Genomic DNA, 19,234 nt, shown 5'->3' on the forward strand with positions numbered 1-19,234 from the left:
AAAACCCCCAATCCTCATCCCTAAAGGCCAAAGCATTAAAGAAAACCTTAAATCCTCATCCTTAAAGAGCCCTAGACCCAATTTAGTGCACGAAACAAGTTCCTTAACAAACGATCCATACGTTGTACTCCTCAAAAGGATGACCACCTCTAACCAATTTAAAAAATGAAAAGGAGAAAAAACATGATCATCGTCAGCATAAAATCAGAAAAATCCGCCCAAAAAAAAAAAAAACAACAACAATTTGCCGAAAATCCATTTTCATTTAATTATTGAAATTTGCCATAATACGTATCACATGCGGGTGGGAGCGATCCACCGAAGTTGTGGCTTTCGTTCGCTCGCTCGTTGTGAGATCTGACCTGATCGCTGCCGCACCATCTCTCCGGTATAAAAGCCAGGACCAGACACCATCATCACCACCATCATCATCAATCATAACTCCCTCCCCCTCTCTCTCTCTCTCTTCTTTCTCTCTCCTTTGGACACTCGCCTCTTTTCTCGAACCTCCCATCTCCGTCCTCTCCTTCCCGAGCCTCTTCTCTCTCTCTCTCTCTCGATCGATCTCGAGGCTCGATCTTCTCTCCAACGCGGAATCTGCTGGTGGAAAGAGGAATCGGGCGTTCTCCGATCTCGGCCATTGCGCTCTCGAGTCAGGAGGATCGCCTGCGGTCTGGCGCGAGGCTTTCCGGCGGTTCGCCCTCGTTCCGCGCGTCGGTGAATGGAAGCGGAGGAGTAGCGGCGGCGGCGGCGGCGTCTCGAGGTCGGAGGTGAATTGGAGATTGGTTGATTACGGAGCTTGATTGGAAGATGCTCTACCTGAAGCAGCCGAGCTCGGTGTTGTGCATGGGGAGTAGCGATAGCTGTCGTTTCCGTTGTTGTTCTTCGTTGTGTGGATTGGTTGTAGGGTGAAAAGGGCGAGGTCCTCGATTCCGCGTCTGGTGCATGCTTTTCTGATAATTTCCCTGAGCCTGTGGCTCGGGGAAGGACCTGAACGGAGGTCAGGGAGAGGTGTTTGCGAAGAATGGCTCTGTGTGCCGAGATTGAGAGCTCTTTTCGCTCTCACGAAGCCTGTATGCAGAAATTCAGGCTCTACGAGACTCGATCGGTAATTTATCTTCTCGCGTGTGGTTCAGCTAATTTGCTTTTAACTGAGATCTTCTCAGTTTGACGTTATGTTCTTAGCTTTTGTGATGTTTCCTCGGTAGTTGTCGTTCACAGTGACTTGTTCTTAATCGTGTCAGTTCGTTTCAGCTCAGTTTAGTTTGAGTTGCTGATGGTTATATTGATTGGGTCAGCCTTTAGTTGAGGGAGGCGGGTGTTAAGTTGGTTAGATTAGTTAATAAGCTTTGAGGAAATTGAATGAACTTCGTTTCAAAGTTGTTTAGTTGATATAGCAATGGGTTAATGGGATGCTATCGGCTTCAGTTATTTAACAGGACACTAACGAGGAATATGATTGAGCTCATTAAGTTGAAAATACATTCATTCTTAGCTTCTCCTGATTGCTTCATGGGAGTTGAGATACAAGGTTGTCAGGAAGAACCTGAATTAAATCAGTGATTCCCCCCCCTCCCTTTTCCTCTGTCATCATGAGAATTGCGATTTGGATAGCATTTTGCTCTTGACAATGGCAATTCAGTCTCCATTATTATAAGCAGCTTCTTGAAGTATTGTGATGCTGATGTACGTGCTTGCATGTGAATTCATCCAATTCAGATGCATTACATGATTGCATGTGGAATGCATACTCTGTTGCTTTAGCCCTGACTAGGAATAATTTTCTGCAAAACTAGGAATAGCTCTTTGGTTTTTCTATTTGCAAGTATCAAACAGTGTTCAAATACTTGTTTCCGGCGCTACTTAGCTTCTGTGAACTGATATGCTCATTTACCCCCTCAATTCTGATCTGGAAGTTGGGCAGCTAACTTACTATTTCTGGAATTTTTAATGCTACAGATGTTCTACATGATAGGGAGGGACAAGAGTAGGACATATTGGAGAGTCCTTAAGATTGATAGACTGGATCCATCCGAGCTAAACATTCTAGAAGATTCTACCACTTATACTGAGCTTGAATGTTCTGACCTGTTAAGGAGAATACACGAGGGTAACATATCTACTGGAGGATTGAAATTTGTGACGACTTGCTACGGGATAGTTGGTATGTGAAATCTTTCTTGTTATAGCTGCATTACTCTTAGTCTATAATTATCACAAGACAACTCATTGTCATCTTGTTACAGGGTTCATTAAATTCTTAGGACCGTACTACATGCTGCTTATAACAAAGCGAAGAGAGATAGGTGCCATCTGTGGTCATACTGTGTATGCCATCTCGAAGAGCGAGATGATTCCCCTTCCAAATTCCACTGTTCGTTCCAATTTACCTAATTCGAGGGATGAAGACAGGTCAATTTCTGCGCTGTGTGCACGTGTAGATCTCATGGTTCTTTTGACGGCAATTGAAAAGAGAATTTCCTTAAATTTCTGTTATGAAGTGTATGCAATGTTTATGCTATGTTTGCTACATATATATACAAGTAGATACGCCTGCATTATTCTATCTTCTACCTGAACTTGGTTGCCGGAGGCTCGACAGGTGGTGCTGTGGGTGAAATGTGCTGTTTTGTTGCACTTCGGCTGCTGCTATTGTTCAATGTTTTGTTGCACTTCAGCTGCTGCTATTGTTCAAACTACCATCTCCTCTGCTACTATAATGTCTTCTTCTGGAAACTTTGGCCACCTAATTTTCTGTTTGTGTTTCTTCCTTTCATGTATTAGATACAAGAGGCTCCTATGCACAATTGACCTCACAAAGGACTTCTTTTTTAGCTACTCATTCCATGTTATGCGTAGCCTACAAAAGAACTTTTGTGATAATGAGGCTGGGCACGTTCTCTACGAGACCATGTTCGTCTGGAACGAATTCTTAACTCGGGAAATTCGGAATCACCTCAAAAACACGATGTGGACGGTTGCTCTAGTGTATGGTTTCTTTAAACAGGTGAGGAATAAATATTGTTAAGATGATATTTTATTCTAAGAATTGATGAGCTTTCCAAGTGTTGTCATTCAAAATTTTTCTTTTGTTGTTTAAAAGCGCCATTATTGGTCTTCTTTTTTGACTTTCATTTGTACCAACACGGTTAAAAGATGCTGGTTTTACAATTATTGTGTAGACTTTGGTTGCAATTGTTGGCACCCTCTACCTTTTCCATGCTTTTAAAATATTGTTATTTCATTTTCTTATTCAAATCATACTGATGAATCGTGGTATTTTGATTCTAGGCTACACTTTCTGTTGCAGGAAGAGACTTCACATTGACTCTTATTGCAAGACGTTCACGACATTATGCTGGCATGAGGTGGGAACTATATACTGATGCTATTTCGATTTTTGTTCCAAATTCTTTAAGATACCTTCAGCCAAATTTGGCACCCTTTCCTCCTCATAGCGAATAACTTTTCGCCAGAATGTGTGGGATCTGGCATCTATTTTATCTCTCTAAGTGCTCCTTCTACTTAACTCATTAGGTACCTGAAACGAGGGGTAAATGAAAAGGGCAAAGTAGCTAACGATGTGGAGACAGAACAGATAGTGTATGAGGGTGTCCCTGAAGGCCTTCCCGTGCAAATAACTTCTATTGTCCAGAATCGTGGGTCAATCCCTCTTTTCTGGTCACAGGAAACTTCCCGTTTGAACCTTAAACCAGATATAATAGGTACGCTCTTGTACGTAATTTGGTTTAAGTGATGATGCTTATATACTGTATATTTATGTTTACTTTTCCTGCATTCAGTGTCAAAGAAGGACCAGACTTATGAAGCCACCCGACTTCATTTTGAAAATCTTGTCAGCAGATATGGAAATCCTATAATTATTTTAAACCTGATTAAGGTAACTGTGCCCGTTTCTGTGTATAAAGGGTTTAATTTTTGTCGATGATACTTCTTAATGTTGTCGTTGTTTCATTCTTTTTTTTGACATGCCATCATGTGTGTGTACTCTCTTCCTTTTATTCTTTCTAAACATGCTGTCAGTATTGGAAAGTGGGGGACTTAAATATGGTCAAGTAGCTTGCCTTTTACTTTTGTTTATATAACAAATGGAGTGCTTTGACTCAATCATTTTCCCTTCATACAACTCCCTATTAATTCCCATTGCTGACAGACGGAAGAGAAGAAGCCTCGAGAATCCATTCTTCGTGCAGAGTTTGCCAATGCAATTGATTTTATTAATAAAGACTTGCCTGAGGAAAATTGTCTGAGGTTTCTTCACTGGGACCTACACAAGCAATCTCGGAGGTGAACATTTTATAAGCTTGAGTCGTGGCCACTTTCTTATATTAATGTTCTTTCTTGTGAAATCTGATCTATTCTAAAGTTGTTTTTCTTCTCCTGTTTCGTCACAGCAAAGCTACAAATGCACTGTTACTTTTGGGCAGAGTGGCCACTTATGCATTAACGTTAACAGGTTTCTTCTATTGTCAAGTATCCCCAGCCTGGAGACCTGATGATTGTCTAAAACGGTCTTCTTTAGAGTAAGTGAAGGAACCGTCGAAGTTGCTTAAATATGTGAATGATATTACTGAAACCATCATGAAGACAGTCATACTGTGAAACTTTGGCATCAACTTTTTTTTTTTTTTAATGCCAAAGCTTTTACTTAGTAGTATTTTTGTGAATTAGTGTTTCTCATCTAATACCTTATTATTTGAGATGCGATCTTCTATATTTCTGGCTCTCTTGGGAGATATATAGAGATGAAGGATGTTGCTTTGCACTCCTTTTCTTTGCTTGGTTCTGGAACTTTTAACCTCTCACTAAAGACCTATTCCTTTGCCAAAACATAGACATGCCTTGCGGAGTTTTCTCATCATGTCATTTTATGATATCACAATGAATATGCAAGCATGATTTTTCTGTTTGGGTGTTCGTCACCTTATGTGCTAAATTTGTTAATTCCTCATTACTTATTCCATGTAAATCTAATAATCCATGGATGGGTAAGATGCATCTTCAGTGTCATTCTCTGTTGTGTTTTTCCAGCAGTTCTGATTTCCTCTTGGCATGTAATTGGTGCAAATATGATGCAGGAAAGTTAATAATGGCGGCTTGACTTCAAGGGATCTTGGTGAGAATGAAAATGACTTGGGAGATCTTTTAGAGAGAAAACCTAGTGAAGGTGACAACTTAATAAATGGAGATCATTCTGGAAAGCCTCCTATGTTCCAAAGAGGGGTACTAAGAACCAATTGCATCGATTGTCTGGATCGAACAAATGTTGCGCAATATGCATACGGATTGACTGCTCTAGGTCACCAACTTCATGCCCTTGGAGGTATAGACTGCCCCAAAATAGACCTTGGTGCTCCTTTAGCTGATGAATTGATGGGGTTCTACGAGAGCATGGGGGACACACTAGCTCATCAATATGGTGGCTCAGCGGCTCATAACAAGGTACAATAATCTAAAAGTTGCTTCCCTAGCATATGGTTCAAACCTTAATAAGGTGGTTCATCCGAGGATTTGTATGCATAATGTCTGCTTGACTGTATTCAGGCATTGCTGAGATTTTTAGAGGAATTTCCCTTTCAAATGCCCTTTATCATTCTTTTGATTCTGGAACTTAGTCCAATGCTGAGATGAACGAAACTAAGTTATATGCATTAGGCCATCGCTCACTTGTGTAAGGGAGGTGGAGAAATAACCCATGGACATCTTAAATTAACAATGAACTCAAGCAAATATGAATTGTCTTTGCCTTTTCTCCATCAGAATCCTTTTTTGTTCCCTTTAAAATTGCTAACACTAAAGTTTAAACATTTTAAAACTTTTTAGATAGCCTTATCGTGAAATTCTTGAATTCAAGGGGAACAGAGACAACTGCCATTTTATGTATTGTGGTAATTCATGGTCGCTCAGGGTTTTCATTAAGTCATGTTTATGGTATTGAATGCTCTCTACTCGTTTTTCTTCAACTTTCATCCTAGTATTCTTTGGTTACAAATTATTCCAGAAATTTCAACTATTCAGAATGTTTTACTTAAAATTTGTGAAGGATTTAGCTTTTAGCACTGGGTAATTGCTGCTGCTTTCATCTGTGAAATGTTTGTGAAGTTTACTTGTCCAACTTTGGCTATGCAGATATTCTCTGAGAGACGGGGTCAGTGGAAAGCAGCCACTCAATCGCAAGAGTTCTTCAGAACTTTGCAACGATATTACAACAATGCTTACATGGATGCTATGAAACAGGATGCAATAGATGTGTAAGCTTCTTTTAACATGAGTATTTCGCTTTCTTTTTGCTCTATTAACAGCCTGGATGAGTTTGGTTAGACTTTTAATCTCTAATGCTACTGCATTACAAGGATGATCGTTTTTAGTATGGTATGCCAATTGAATTATGCTTTCCTTGTCAAAACCTGGATTCCTCATACCTCAAGCAGGGATGGAGCTAGAACGTTATGAAAATTGATTTCACATTAATTAAGATTAATGTACTATATTTGTCTCTAGGAAATGCATCACACTTCAGAAATCCGCCTAAACTCTCAGAAAAATTCCAAATTCTAGACACAAACTCGAAGCATGATATGAGTTTTTATGGGTCAATGTTACTGGGTTGAAATTTAGTGGGGCTAAACATAAACAACTCACAAAGACGTTCAATATTTGTCTGGAAGAACGTATCAGAACTATAAAAAATGTGAAAGTTAAGGTGTGGGGGCAGCTGCCCCTACTATTGATGCCTTGGCGCTGTTCCTGGGCTCAATGATAATTTACTTTTAAGATTGTTCTCAATAGTAAGTTTGATATGTTGTGGGCTAGGAAGCACCGACACTCTTCGGAGGCCTTTGTGTCGTGTCCTACACTCTCAAACATTCCGCCGCTCTCTGACACTCTCCCGACACTCTCGGACATGCGATTGACATGTGGTCGGTGCTCCAAACATGCTAACAACACGGGAGTCCCAACATCACGACAAGCCATTTCAATATGCACGGGATCAATTTTAAATATTTTCAATAAATTAGGGATAAAAAGTAAATTTATCAATAATATATATTTAAGTTATATACTCAGCCACCCCATGATTAATATACCCAGCTAGAGAAAAAAAAAAATCTGATCATGAATCCCTAACTGAAGAAGAAGAAGAAGAAGAAAAAAAAAAAAAAACTCATCACTAATATTTATATATATGAGATAATTTATCATGCATACATAAAATTATGTATTTAATATGCAATGTGTCCCAACATATTGGAATTCTTTATTTTTTGAGAAATGACGTGTCGGCAAGTTGTGTCGTGTGTCACGTGTCGTTGTCAGTTATACTTAGGTTGTGGGTGTACTTAATGTAGCTTCCTTTTTTACCATTATTTATGCACATAAATGATTTTTTGGTCTTCCGGAAGAAATTCAATCGGTGGGATGTTTTGTCTTAAGTTTATATCTCAACAATTTTGCCAGATTTTTGGGGAATTTCCAGCCAGATATTGATAAGCCTGCAGTCTGGGAGCTGGATTCTGACCAGCCCTCTGGTTCTGGGAGGAATGGAGAGGCGGATGTCGACAAAGATGAAAGGTACTTGTGTTTTGCTGGCCTAACACAACTGAGCTTATAGTTGGCAGCTTTAGTGCAATGTGTATTACTGGGATTTTGAATCTGTTTTTTTTTTTTTTGGGGTTCTTAAGCGTTGTAGATCAGATAGCTACATATCTTAAATTCATGAATCTATATTGCACTAGACATAGTGCTTTGGTAATGACTTACTATTTTTCATCACGAGGAGAAATATCTAAAGTTACTAAAATGTAATGTTTTACAGCCATGTAGTTCACGCGTAGATAATACGAGTGGGGCATGTGTCTTGCTAACGGATTCCCTATTAGAAGTTAAAGAATCTTAGTTCCACAAAATTCCATGTTTGTGGCACCTTGGCATTTTATTGCGTTAGAACTATTAGACAAATAATGTGGTGTTGCATCATGGCAGTTAAAGCATGGGATAAGATCATTTTGCTGTATAGTTGATCACATAGGATGTGGGTGATGCAATTAGTTGGTTTACTATTTCGGATAATGGTATGATTGAAAGGCTTTTCTTCTGCTGTGGGTTAAGTTACATGTATTGTATTAACCCTTGTACAATTCTTAGAGCTTTATTTTCAACAATTATTTAGAATTGAAATATCCGTTGTCTACATATTTTCTAGATTGTCCCATGCTATTATCAATTCAGTAATATCAAATTAACTGACTCTCTATAGCTGGAGTAGAGCGACCAGTGATACTTTTATAGTAACACTAGTAGCGACAGTGGCGGCAGTGGTGAAAATAATTACTACTTTTCTAGAATTTGCAACTTTAATCTGGGTAGGGGATTGTCTATATTATTCTAGTTTTATCTTCTGCTATATTATAGTTGTTAACTGGGTCGATTTGGTTGCATATTCTCTCTTTAGAATTGAACTGCCAAAATTTGGACCTTCTCTCCCTTTGCTTCTTGTTCTCTTTATGTATTATTATTATTATTATTATTATTTTTAGGGGGGGTTTGTTGGCGGCGGCAGCAGCGGGGGGTTTTGGGGGGGGGGATAGATCAAATAATGGGCTTAATTTCTATGCACCAGCTCTGGTTCTTGAGGAAAATAAATGCTTACTGGAATCTAATTGTCATTGTGAGAGAATGGGTAAATAGAGGGGGTTGAGGAAGTCTGTGATGTATTTTCAGTTAAATTTGGTGGATAATTGTTCTCACAGTTCTGACTTTTGTTATCAGGTAATTTGATAACGATGATTATGAGTTTGATTTGATTGTTAAGGACTATAATGTTTCTAGGTCAATTTTCAAGAGATGCATGTCAGATGGAAATATTCTTCGAGAAACAAGCCCGTTAATGTCAACTACGAAGATCGAGCCGGAAAAGATTTGTGGTTCAGTTTTACCTGATCGATCAGAGGAAGCTAGGAGAGCACTCAGCGAGTCGTCACCTGACATTTCAACCTCAGAGAGTGAAATAACTTTTACGAGGTTTGGCTATTTCATCTTTTCCTCGCACGTCTTACATTTCCATCTAAATTGTTCAGTTGCTTAGGATACGACTTATGCACAACAGCTAAGGAGAAGTCAATTTGAATTTGTATTCTGCTGGCTGTGGATGCTAGAATGAATTCGTTTTGATTGACGGAGTTGTGTTGTGAAGTAAGGGGTGTTCTCTGGTGGATTATACAAAATCTATGGTACAACATAGTGCATTGCCATATGCCATCTGTTTGACTTCATCTATTGTGTCAAGTTAGGGCATCTGAAGATTGTTTCCATCTTTTTATCTGTGCCCTAGGGTAGTTCTTTGAGGATTTTTCACCTGGGCTTTTTCAAGAGCACTACATTTGTGACGTTTTATTTTGGGATTGATGCTGGGACATTAAAAATGATGAGGTGGGGAGCTGCTTTAGTGAATCTCTCTTGTCGAGGTTTTCATTTGGTTTCAGATACAAAATTAGAAAACTAACAAAGAAGGCCCTTTCTTAGGTCTTATGCTTTAGACTTCGTTTGTTTATTTGGGAACGAATGATTTGGAAAATATTTTCCTAAAAATGATTTTGTAATTGATCAAATGGAAAATATTTTTCATTTTACAATAATTTATATCTAAATCGCCGACCCCAACTAGTTTGGGATAAAGGTGATGTTGATGTTGAATAATTTGTATCTAAATATTTTCATGGACAATAAAAATATATTTAGTTAATTCATTTTTGTAAGCAATACGAGCGATCATTTGTAGAAAAATATTTTCCAAGTTATTCATTTTCTGTTAAACAAATGAGCCTTAGTTAACTTTTTTTTTTTAAATAGATAAAATGAAATTCTTTTACTGGGACTCAAACCTGGGTCTCGGTTGAGAGCTGAGTATTCCAACCAAATAGACTACTATGGCACATTCTCGTTGTACTTAACATTGGACATAATGGATTTTAGAAAAGATAGTTTATGCAAGTAGTCCCTTGTATTGCTATATAGATGCGTGTCTACATGATCTAAATGGAATTAGAAGCTTTATGTGTCATAATGATCCTCCCTACTATCTTGATGTGTTCACACATTAACTGTCCCACTTCCACATGGCTATTGTGGCTTGCACTTCATGTGTGATTCTGTGCTAGTTGCCAAATGACAAGTGGCAGAACCTTTATCCATACTTAAATGCATCTTTGTTTAGGTACACTCCTTCAATGCCTCGGACACAGCTATTTGGAGATGTACAGCGAGAAAACAATCATATCTACTACTCTGAGTATGGAGATGCAACGAATTTCTCCAACTTCCTTGATCTAGATTGGCTCTCATCATCAGGAAACTCATGTGAGGAGGAGCCTTACGAAAGGTAATTTCATGTTCTTGGAGATTCAAGGTTGAAATGTTAGGACACTAACTTGTAAGTGTGAAAAAGATTAATTGATCAGTGGATTCTTGACAAGTTCCTCACCTAAGAAAGGGTTATTTTGGATGATATTAGCCACATGATATTAGCGACAGCAGCCTATGTGCTTGTGCCAAAGTAGTGTCACAAATTGTCAATATGTTAAAATTTCACAGCAAGGACTTCTTACACATCTCTCTTTCGCTAACTTCTGTTGTCTTTTGAAGAGTTATTTCTATTTCGTTGTTCTTGGCATCAGACAGTGTAGCTACATAAATATTTACTCCTACACGCCGAATGTAAGGATGTATATGCACTCTTGTTATTACAGATGACCATCTACGACTCTTGGTCAGTTTACTTTTTAAGTTGGATGTGATCTGAGTATATAGATCCAGTATGGAAGAACTGTTTGTTAACAAAGTTATCTATATAGGTCATCAATTCTCACAAGCTCTCCTGTTGCCGGATTGTCATCTGAGAATGTCATGTATGGAATTGGGGCGACCCCATCTACAAGTGATTCCAGCATGAAGGTCAGTGCCCTTCCTCAAGATTCTAGCAACAACTTTACAGAAATCAACTCGTGTTGACTCGTACCGGTGAGACACCATTTAAATGCGAATTTCAATTCTGAAGCATTCCAGTAGTAGGGCACAAATGACTTCTGCTTGCAGGACTCAACCTGCTTTATGTACCTTAGCTTAGAATAATGGGCATATGTTTAGCTAATCTTTTGTCCAGATATGGTCTTTACTACAATGTAGAGTTGATAGATGTGCTCAGGGATGTGATCTTCATCTGAAATGGAAAATTTCCTCAGCCCTCCAATGAGTGGCTCTTGTTACACTGTGCCCGTCCAATCGTTGAAAGTCTACTGAGATTACAATGATCCTTATATTTTTTATATATCGGCCTCTTTTGCCTCATTTATTATGCCTTGAAGACAGATGAGAATGGTTTGTTCTTACAAAAATTGGGGGTCGAATTGTGAGTTTTCAAATTAAAGCTCACAACTTCAATGTAAAATAGTTTACTGGCACTTTGTAATAGTTGTGAACCTTCTGGAACAAGAAAATATCATTTTAGATAACTTTATGGGGTTCAGTTCATTCTTTTTTATTGTATAGATTGTGTTGAATTATCCATACGATAAAATTGGTATGTTCTTGTCTAGTGTAATGGCTCAATTAATGGCTCGTAGTATGCTCCGGTTGACCTAATTATTTCAATTCCCCTGAGAGTTGAAACTACCAGCATGGTAGCACCAAGAGCCATCTAGAGTTAATTGTGATGTTTTTATTTGGAGCAACCCCAATCATGTCAATGGAGCTTGACAGTAAATCTAATAATTGAAATGTTGCGAAATGGTCTGATCAACGGACAGCATGTAGGGGCATGGATGCGCTTGGAGCATATGCTGTACCTGTTAAAGATATGATCATTTGGTAAACAGAAGTTCTATATTCTTTGGAAATGCTAGTGTTTGGTTGGACTCTTTTCACCTTAAAATTGTTCCAATGCTGATTCTATCGAACCAATCCAAACAGTAGGTGATATTGTTTGGTCGGTGTCTTGTCAAGTACTTATTCTTGCCAATCAACTGTGATGGTCCTTGGAACCTCTTTAGCATGCAATATGTGTGACCAGGAGTTATCAGTAATGTCTGGTTGAAAAGGGTAAGGGAGGATTTGCTTTTCTCTTAAAATCTGCTTGTCCTTTCAGACAAGGGATGTTTTTTGTTTTATTTCATTCTAATCCTATTGTCTGGGAAGAGAACCCTTTTTGAGCCAGTGACCATTGCTTTTAAAAATTCATCGTGCCATTCCATAACGAGAAACTATTCGACTTTGTTCTGAGTAAGCATAGGTATTACTTCTCTCTCCAGGGAAGGGAGCATGCTGCAACTGAGCTATCGTATCGTAACTCCTCCCATACTTCTGATGTGTTGGAGGAATTTCCAGATGGCTTTGTACAATGGGTAACCAACGGGGAGGCACTCTGCCACTGAAGCCCAGCCGATTCCCTCAAGGTTCTTCTCGTGTTCCCGTTTTTTGAACTTGTTCCGATCTATTACAGAGGTAATGCATCAAATGGATGATATAGGACTGTATACCTAACACGAGGACTTGGAGGGAGAAAAAAACGGATCGGCTTCAGTATTTTCGTTAGTCCTGGTTGAGTGACCTGATTGATTAGTACAAAAGAGTAAATAGCAACGGTTAGAATTCTTTCTGGAGCTCTTCATTTTCGTCTACTTAACAATTTCATCCAGGGACTCAGTAGGTCGAGCTTGTAAATATCTATCTGCTTTCACTCTGTGAGCTCGGCTTCTTTTAAGCCGCAGATAATTGATTCTTTATTCCTTGATGAGCCTACTTGCAGCTACGCGTGCCTTGCTTTGCAAAATTATATCCGTCAAGAGGTACTAGAAAGCCTTGACGGTTGTAAATACTCCTCTGGTTTGAGGTATATGCATGTCAATAGCAGTCCCTCTTCATTAACATGTCCGATTATTATAGCCACCATCGGGATCGATCATGCAATCGCTGAGAAACTCCAGTTGCGTTTTTACCAGTTGACTAGTCAATCCCTGGATGTGTCTCAAGTCTGATGCAAAGATATAGGGTTGAAGGAAAAAAAATTAGCTGAGCTAATCTTACTATTTGGTCTACCGTGAAGTTGGCCAAAACTATTACGAGCCATAATGTCTCGATCTAGAGTACTGATGGTCATCTGCATTAGCGAATCGCCGCTCTTACACTGTAAGCTAACTATTGAGGTCAACACTCATGCGTCTACCTGACGAATGGCACTGAGTTATGGATACCTAAAGCTGATGCTTTTGTTCGTACTGAGGGTATAAGAAGGCGTTACCTTTGTTACATTACTCAGTTCTCGTCGCCGATGGCAGATGAACCTGTTGGAATCAGACCGTAGAAAGCCTTGTTTCTTCAATCACCACAACAAAGTGGGAATGAGGGGCGACAGTTTAAACGGATTCAAAATAAACCCAAGGCCACTAAAGGGAGGGCAATCGTGGACCTTGCAGAGAACGTCATTTAGACGAGTCTCACGGGTATCCTGCAATCCTCCGACTAAATCCATTTTAACAGCTCACCCCGTGATAGCAGGGCTGCTTTTGATGTTCCATTTTCTAGATAAGTGAGAACCCGTGACACTCCCACAACGGCTTTGAGGATCCAGAATAGAGGTCGCAAATTTAGTAGTTTCAGAACAAAGGCAAACCATCGGCCGAGCACGCTAGGATAGACCGTAGACGGCTGGCACCTTGACTGGTATCCTCCGTCCATCCACAAAAGAATTGCTGCTTTTTACCGGTTAATTCGGACTAGTGAAGCTAATTATCAGTCCCGGGCCAAGTTTGGGCCCGGCTTTGACAAGCAAGTCTTGCGTGTACCCAGGCCATTTTGAGCCTCTCCCAAATCAGCACACACTAAACTGCGTCGGATTTCTCATGGGGTTCATATGATCTAATGGTTGGAACTTCGTCATAGAGCCATGATCAGGTATGCTGACGACTAGCTAAAGCGGGCTCGTAGGACTCATGGAAAACCCGACGTCCAAAATACTTGGATCAAGCTGGGATTCAAGGCACCGAGCTCAAGGGCGTCCAGCTAAAGAGAGAAACTATCATTCAACACATGAAGAACATTGGCCCTTTCCTGAATATGCTTTGGGCAAACTAAGTCAGATTGGGTCAGACGACAGATCTTTATGAGGCCCATTTTCCCAGCCCGCCCAACTAAATCCATTTCCGTAGAAGCAGGGCCCGGCCTCGGCGGGCCCAATGGGTTAACCCGCCGATATACGGACAGGCTTTCTCGTCTTAGAGATTAGGGCACAAACTTCGTACTCACAAAGCACAAGAAAGTATCTTGCCTGTCACTTCTCTGAAAAAGTCATCCAAAAAAAAATACACCGTAAGCATAGCCAGGGAAAAAAAAAAGTTGCACATCTCCAAAATTTAATATTTCAGGGCAGAAATGAGTACGTGAAGCCTGGGCACAGATTCACGTCAAACCTTCTGCAAGCACAAAAAATTCCAGCTTTCAATCGGATGAATCAACTGAGGATGGGGAAGATGCGGGTGATGTGCTCTAATGGAATGCTCTCTGCGGCATTTTTCTTCAGTTCAGGGTGATTGAACTCGTTCTGGGGTATGAGGATCAGTTGACCTTTGCCCTGTCCCTTCTCCAAGGCCCAGCCAGAGTTGGCAACATGGTGCTCGAGGAACTTGTCTAGCGATAGACCTTCTATGTTGATAGCCTGCAATGTAATGCACCAAATCATGAGCTTCGCTAAATGTATGCTGCTATTAAGTGGCTCGACCTACTTCCCACGACTTAATAATTTAGAGGGGTAGTAAAGCTACACAGCAGACAAGTACCTCTGCGAGCACTGTTCTGGGAACCTTTTGGTAAGTCAATGACAATACATGAACAGCATAGGCTTGGATTGCTTGTTCAAAACCTGCATTAAAGATTTGTAATCTATTTGTGCATTGTGAAATTGATAGGAAATGAAGAAAGTAATTGATCAAACCAGCAAACAAAATACAAGTTCTCCCGGCATGGTAGAGCAGAAAGTCCACTGGCAACAAAGCCCACAGAAGCAAAAACTAAGGAGCTTCTAATAGCCAAGAATCAATATGAAAGCTAGAAGAAAAGAAAAATGCAAAAGGAAAAAAGCAATGTCTTCTAACCAAGAAAAGATCCAAATCTGCCATCACTTTAGTTTCTGACTGCAGATGTGGTCTGAATTTCTACACAGAAATATATGAAAAGCTCAATTACATAATTAAATTCTAGACAAGAGATACTCTCAGATCACTAGGAGTATTGGCCACATGAAATAGTTCCGAGCATGAACAAACCTTCGCATAAAGCCAATACCAAAGTTATGGACAGTCATACCAGAGACAGATGCCTAAACCAACCGTAAAAGAAAATTGTGATAACTTGTCTAGGCTATGAATTAGATGTATTTCTTCTATTAATATATAAGTCATCTCTTTGCAAATACTATTCCTGCTTCTTAACGGAGAGCTGAGACTTTTACCCAAGACAGTGCTAGTATCCTCAGCCAAATTGCAGCAGACGAATGCCATAGATGGTATAATTCATTTCTGTTCCATGATTTCAGCATGCATAGTGAAATCATCAAATATGCACTATGTATGACTCTTGCCCATTTAGGTTCTCTAATTCTATCAATAATCAATTACAATGCCTGAACAAGAACATAGACAAAGACAGTAATAGTAACAGTCATAAACAAAGGAAGTTGACCGCTATATAGAGAACACAACACTCGAATGCGGCACCTCAAGTCAATTACCTGGCACAACTTCCACTAGATGACGACTCTTAGCTGCCTCCTCCCAGAACTGACGGAATCTTCCTGTCTGTGAATAAGGAGATAAGCATTGAGTAAAAGTCGACCTCTCATGGAATTCATGAGAAAACAAACTAATTATAGACGTACCTCCAAATAATGTGAGAGGACAATCAAAGTCTTGAATGGTTCTTCCATTTGCTGATAAATCAACAAGACATAAAAAGAGGAATGATTCACTATACCGCCCTAGGATACAGTAGGGTAATCCAGACTAAGAACAGAATAAAACTTTGCCAAGGGAAGATTCAGGAAAAGTGAAACCCTTCCAACATAAAGAGAAACGAGCTTTTAAGATAAATTTATCACTGCAAACCATCTGACCCTACAATCAATTGACATAGTCCCAAAGATCAATTACACCATGAGGAAAAGGAAAAGAAAATCAATACCACTCGCTCTGGAATCAAAAAGAGACAAAGGCTGAAATCTGGAGCTGGCATTGCCATGAGCGCCTGATTCATATATGCAAACAAACAGAGAGATCATTGGACATGAATGGCATTGCAAAGCATAATACAAGAATGTATCAATGTCTTAGCAAGTTGAACCTTCAATAAGATGCGAGCAACGATTTGGGAGCTCATCTTCTCAGGTTCAAACTGCAAAGATAGGCCAACATCAGATGTCCAATAACGATATAAAACTACAAGAAGCAAATCAGGACAAGATAGCTAATCAAATCATTGGCCTAAAAGTTCAAAGCTAAAATCACAGCACCATGAGCATGAATTCTCCCTGGAAAAAAGAATCAGCACTTATCATGGTAGTAACCTTGGCATTACCTGATAAAGGCGAAGGAGGCAGAGATTTGCATCCAAGCTGTAGGTTTGCGAAGAAACCTGCCAAATGCAACACCAATCAGCATTCACTAGTGTTCTCTGCAACTCAAAACAACAGCTTCCCGCGGCGCAATTTCCAACACTACGTAGAATCCAATGGATTTTCCTAACACCGTCGTTCCAATTCCATCTAACCTCCACAAAGCCCAAGCCTTTACCAACTCTCACGCCTTTTATTTCACAAAGAAGTTCAACCCAATCGACCACCGCCACACAAAACACACCAGCAAAATCGCAAGACGATCATCGACGGCATACCTGCTCGTTGATGTGATTCTCGAGATCCGGAAGGATGTCCGGGTTGTAGGGATTGAGAGCGACGAGCTGCTCCACCGTGTACGAGACCTGTTCCTTCCCCATATCCTCTCACCAACGCGCCCACCACGAATCACTGTCGATTGCGAACTCTTCAATCAGACCGGAACCGTTACTTGGAAGGAATCTTCGAATCGATTCAGTCGTTCGTCGTCTTCGTCGTCGCTCACCAGAGAGACTGAACGCAGAGGAAAGGGCGAAGGGTTTAGGGTCTCCTTCAGTTTACGTGGTGTGATTTGACGTGTTTGTCCCCCGCTTTTCTCTTTTCAATATTTTTCTTGTCCGAAAATTTTAGAAAACCTTGAGCATGATGAGCAGAATAAACTTAAATTAGTTTTGGTTTAAATTAATTATTTTTGTTTAGTAAATTAAGGATTGTAAACGGCCCTCGTTATCCTTTGTTCCAATTTATTCTCGAGTAAAATTTTCGGTCATCACCAATAAGGTTAATGGTCTATATTTTAATAAATTGAAGATTATAAAGACATCTTTGTTATTCTTTTTCCCATTCTAATCTTAAGTAAGAGTAAATTTCTCTCCAGACTAATATAGTTTATTGGGAAAATTTCAAATAATGGTTTAAATTATCTTCATTTTCTCAAATAAAGGTTTAAAATGGACCTATTTCAAATAATGATCTCAAGTCAAAGTATGACCCGACTAAAGGGCATTTCGATCTTTTAATTTTTTGCATTTTTTGCACTTTTCTATTTTTCCATGTACCTTTTCCTTTCTTTGTTCTTTTTTTTTTTCCCTTCTTCTTTTCCTCTCCCCCCTCCGACAGGTCTTTTCCCCTCCCCCTCCGGCCAACGCCAACCTTACGTTGGATAGCCCTCACCTTGATCGGTGTTGGGTGACCCTCGCTTGGGATTGCATCGGGCGACAACTCCCCCCACCTGGGTGGCACTTGGTTGGGCAAGGGCGACCCTCGCAAGACCCAAGCCAATTTTTTTTATGAATGGTACACGAAATCCTAGTAATTTAGGACCCGCATGGTAACTATTCTAGTTCTATAATTATGTTCCCCAAAATAAAAAAAAAAAAAAAGGATGAAAATCCTATTTGATAACGTAAATGATTCTGATTTTGATTATGTTCTTGGAAATAGTTTTAGAACAAAAACAAGAAAAAAAAAAGTTGATTCCGGAAAAAAGAATGACTTTTGAGAATCACAAAACAGAATAAAGTCCCATATTTCTCACTTTTCCTTTTCGGTTCTCTCAATTTTTCCTCCACTTAAAACAGAATGAGGTCTCATTTTCAAAGAAAAATAATAAGATAATAAATGAAAAAAATTATAAAATATAAGATCTTTTTTAGAAAATCCCTAAAAATAGAAGAAGTTTATATTAGGCTAGTTTGACCTCATTTTCATAAATTTTGGCCTAGATTTGATAGATTTTATTTTTTTTAGAAAAATCATAAACACCATTGCAATTAAACTCGAAGCACATTTCTTTAAGCCCTTAAGGTTTTAGTAGGATTTTATGATGTGATTTATCAATGTCATGATTCATTGATTGCACACTTAATTTCGTTGGTTGTGATTTGCCTAGGTTTATATACTTTAGACTTAGTCTAGTTTTAGAAAATTTTGAAAAAAAAGACAAAAATAACTATCGTGAACACTTAGCAAGCTCTTGTTCTTAAGTTTTCAATGAATTAAAACTGAGATTTAATTTTCTAGAACAAAAAATGCACGCAATGCAAGGTAGTGCAGTACATTTTTCTTGTAAAAATGAAGGAATCGCTCGCGTCGGTTGTCTGCTCGCTTAAAAGTGTTCGATGAAACCCACAATAAATGACGAAAATGACTTGTGATGGTTCTTGATATTAATTTATATATTTTAATATGCAATATGTCATATACAAGAATCAATATGGATTAATTTTCGATTAATTCGAAATGTAGGATGAAATTTCACAAAGTAACTATGTAATTATTTGATTTAAATGACAAAAATTGGGAAAAGTAATTATTCTAGGAAACGGAAATTTTGTGCGGTTATCAAACGCTTTTATATTCTAGAAACAGAAATTTTAGATAGTTACCAAACGCGTTCTAATTTTCTAAAACTCATCCAGGGAACAAAATCGGAAAAAGTTATTTTAATCGGAATCACTTTTTCATATCAGAATGATTGCCATGCAGGCCCTTACTTTTCAACAAAGCTCACTTCCTTCCCTAGACCGATAATGACAAAGATAAATACAGTAACTGGTG

The 19,234-nt window shown here is 39.1% G+C and overlaps 2 protein-coding genes across 3 annotated transcripts; one reads left to right on the top strand and one right to left on the bottom strand.

Annotated features, from left to right (window-relative positions):
- Positions 1-407: 407 nt before the first annotated feature.
- LOC115746669 (phosphoinositide phosphatase SAC3) lies at positions 408-12,805 on the top strand. 2 transcript variants are annotated; one of them, XM_048278247.1, is made up of 16 exons: positions 408-1,108; positions 1,960-2,164; positions 2,247-2,412; positions 2,785-3,007; positions 3,292-3,368; positions 3,538-3,725; positions 3,804-3,901; positions 4,175-4,308; positions 4,416-4,544; positions 5,100-5,463; positions 6,151-6,272; positions 7,480-7,593; positions 8,866-9,042; positions 10,235-10,399; positions 10,872-10,971; positions 12,324-12,805. In XM_048278247.1, exons 1-16 carry the CDS (start codon positions 1,025-1,027, stop codon positions 12,444-12,446), a joined length of 2,469 nt encoding a protein of 822 aa, XP_048134204.1. In that variant the 5' UTR covers positions 408-1,024; the 3' UTR covers positions 12,447-12,805. The 2 variants fall into 2 exon arrangements, with proteins under 2 accessions (XP_048134204.1, XP_030538397.1); XM_030682537.2 differs by having other exon boundaries at positions 409-1,108; positions 8,851-9,042.
- Positions 12,806-14,095: 1,290 nt separating this feature from the next.
- Positions 14,096-17,241, bottom strand: LOC115746670 (eukaryotic translation initiation factor 3 subunit K). Its single transcript, XM_030682539.2, has 8 exons — positions 16,954-17,241; positions 16,639-16,695; positions 16,405-16,455; positions 16,246-16,308; positions 15,944-15,994; positions 15,797-15,863; positions 14,847-14,929; positions 14,096-14,725 (listed from the first exon to the last, which is right to left on the bottom strand). Exons 1-8 carry the CDS (start codon positions 17,053-17,055, stop codon positions 14,522-14,524), a joined length of 678 nt encoding a protein of 225 aa, XP_030538399.1. The 5' UTR covers positions 17,056-17,241; the 3' UTR covers positions 14,096-14,521.
- Between the last annotated feature and the right edge of the window lie 1,993 nt (positions 17,242-19,234).

This window comes from Rhodamnia argentea, chromosome 4 (genome assembly GCF_020921035.1).
Source record: "Rhodamnia argentea isolate NSW1041297 chromosome 4, ASM2092103v1, whole genome shotgun sequence".
NCBI classification, from domain to species: Eukaryota; Viridiplantae; Streptophyta; class Magnoliopsida; order Myrtales; family Myrtaceae; genus Rhodamnia; species Rhodamnia argentea.

Coding starts and splice junctions, on each gene's coding strand:
- LOC115746669 (XM_030682537.2), top strand. CDS start 1,025: ATGGCTCTGTGTGCCGAGATTGAGAGCTCTTTTCGCTCTCACGAAGCC. Junction 3,902..4,174: donor TTATTTTAAACCTGATTAAG/GTAACTGTGCCC, acceptor CATTGCTGACAG/ACGGAAGAGAAGAAGCCTCG. Junction 4,309..4,415: donor CTACACAAGCAATCTCGGAG/GTGAACATTTTA, acceptor GTTTCGTCACAG/CAAAGCTACAAATGCACTGT.
- LOC115746670 (XM_030682539.2), bottom strand. CDS start 17,055: ATGGGGAAGGAACAGGTCTCGTACACGGTGGAGCAGCTCGTCGCTCTC. Junction 16,456..16,638: donor GCCTCCTTCGCCTTTATCAG/GTAATGCCAAGG, acceptor CTATCTTTGCAG/TTTGAACCTGAGAAGATGAG. Junction 16,309..16,404: donor TTGCTCGCATCTTATTGAAG/GTTCAACTTGCT, acceptor TATATGAATCAG/GCGCTCATGGCAATGCCAGC.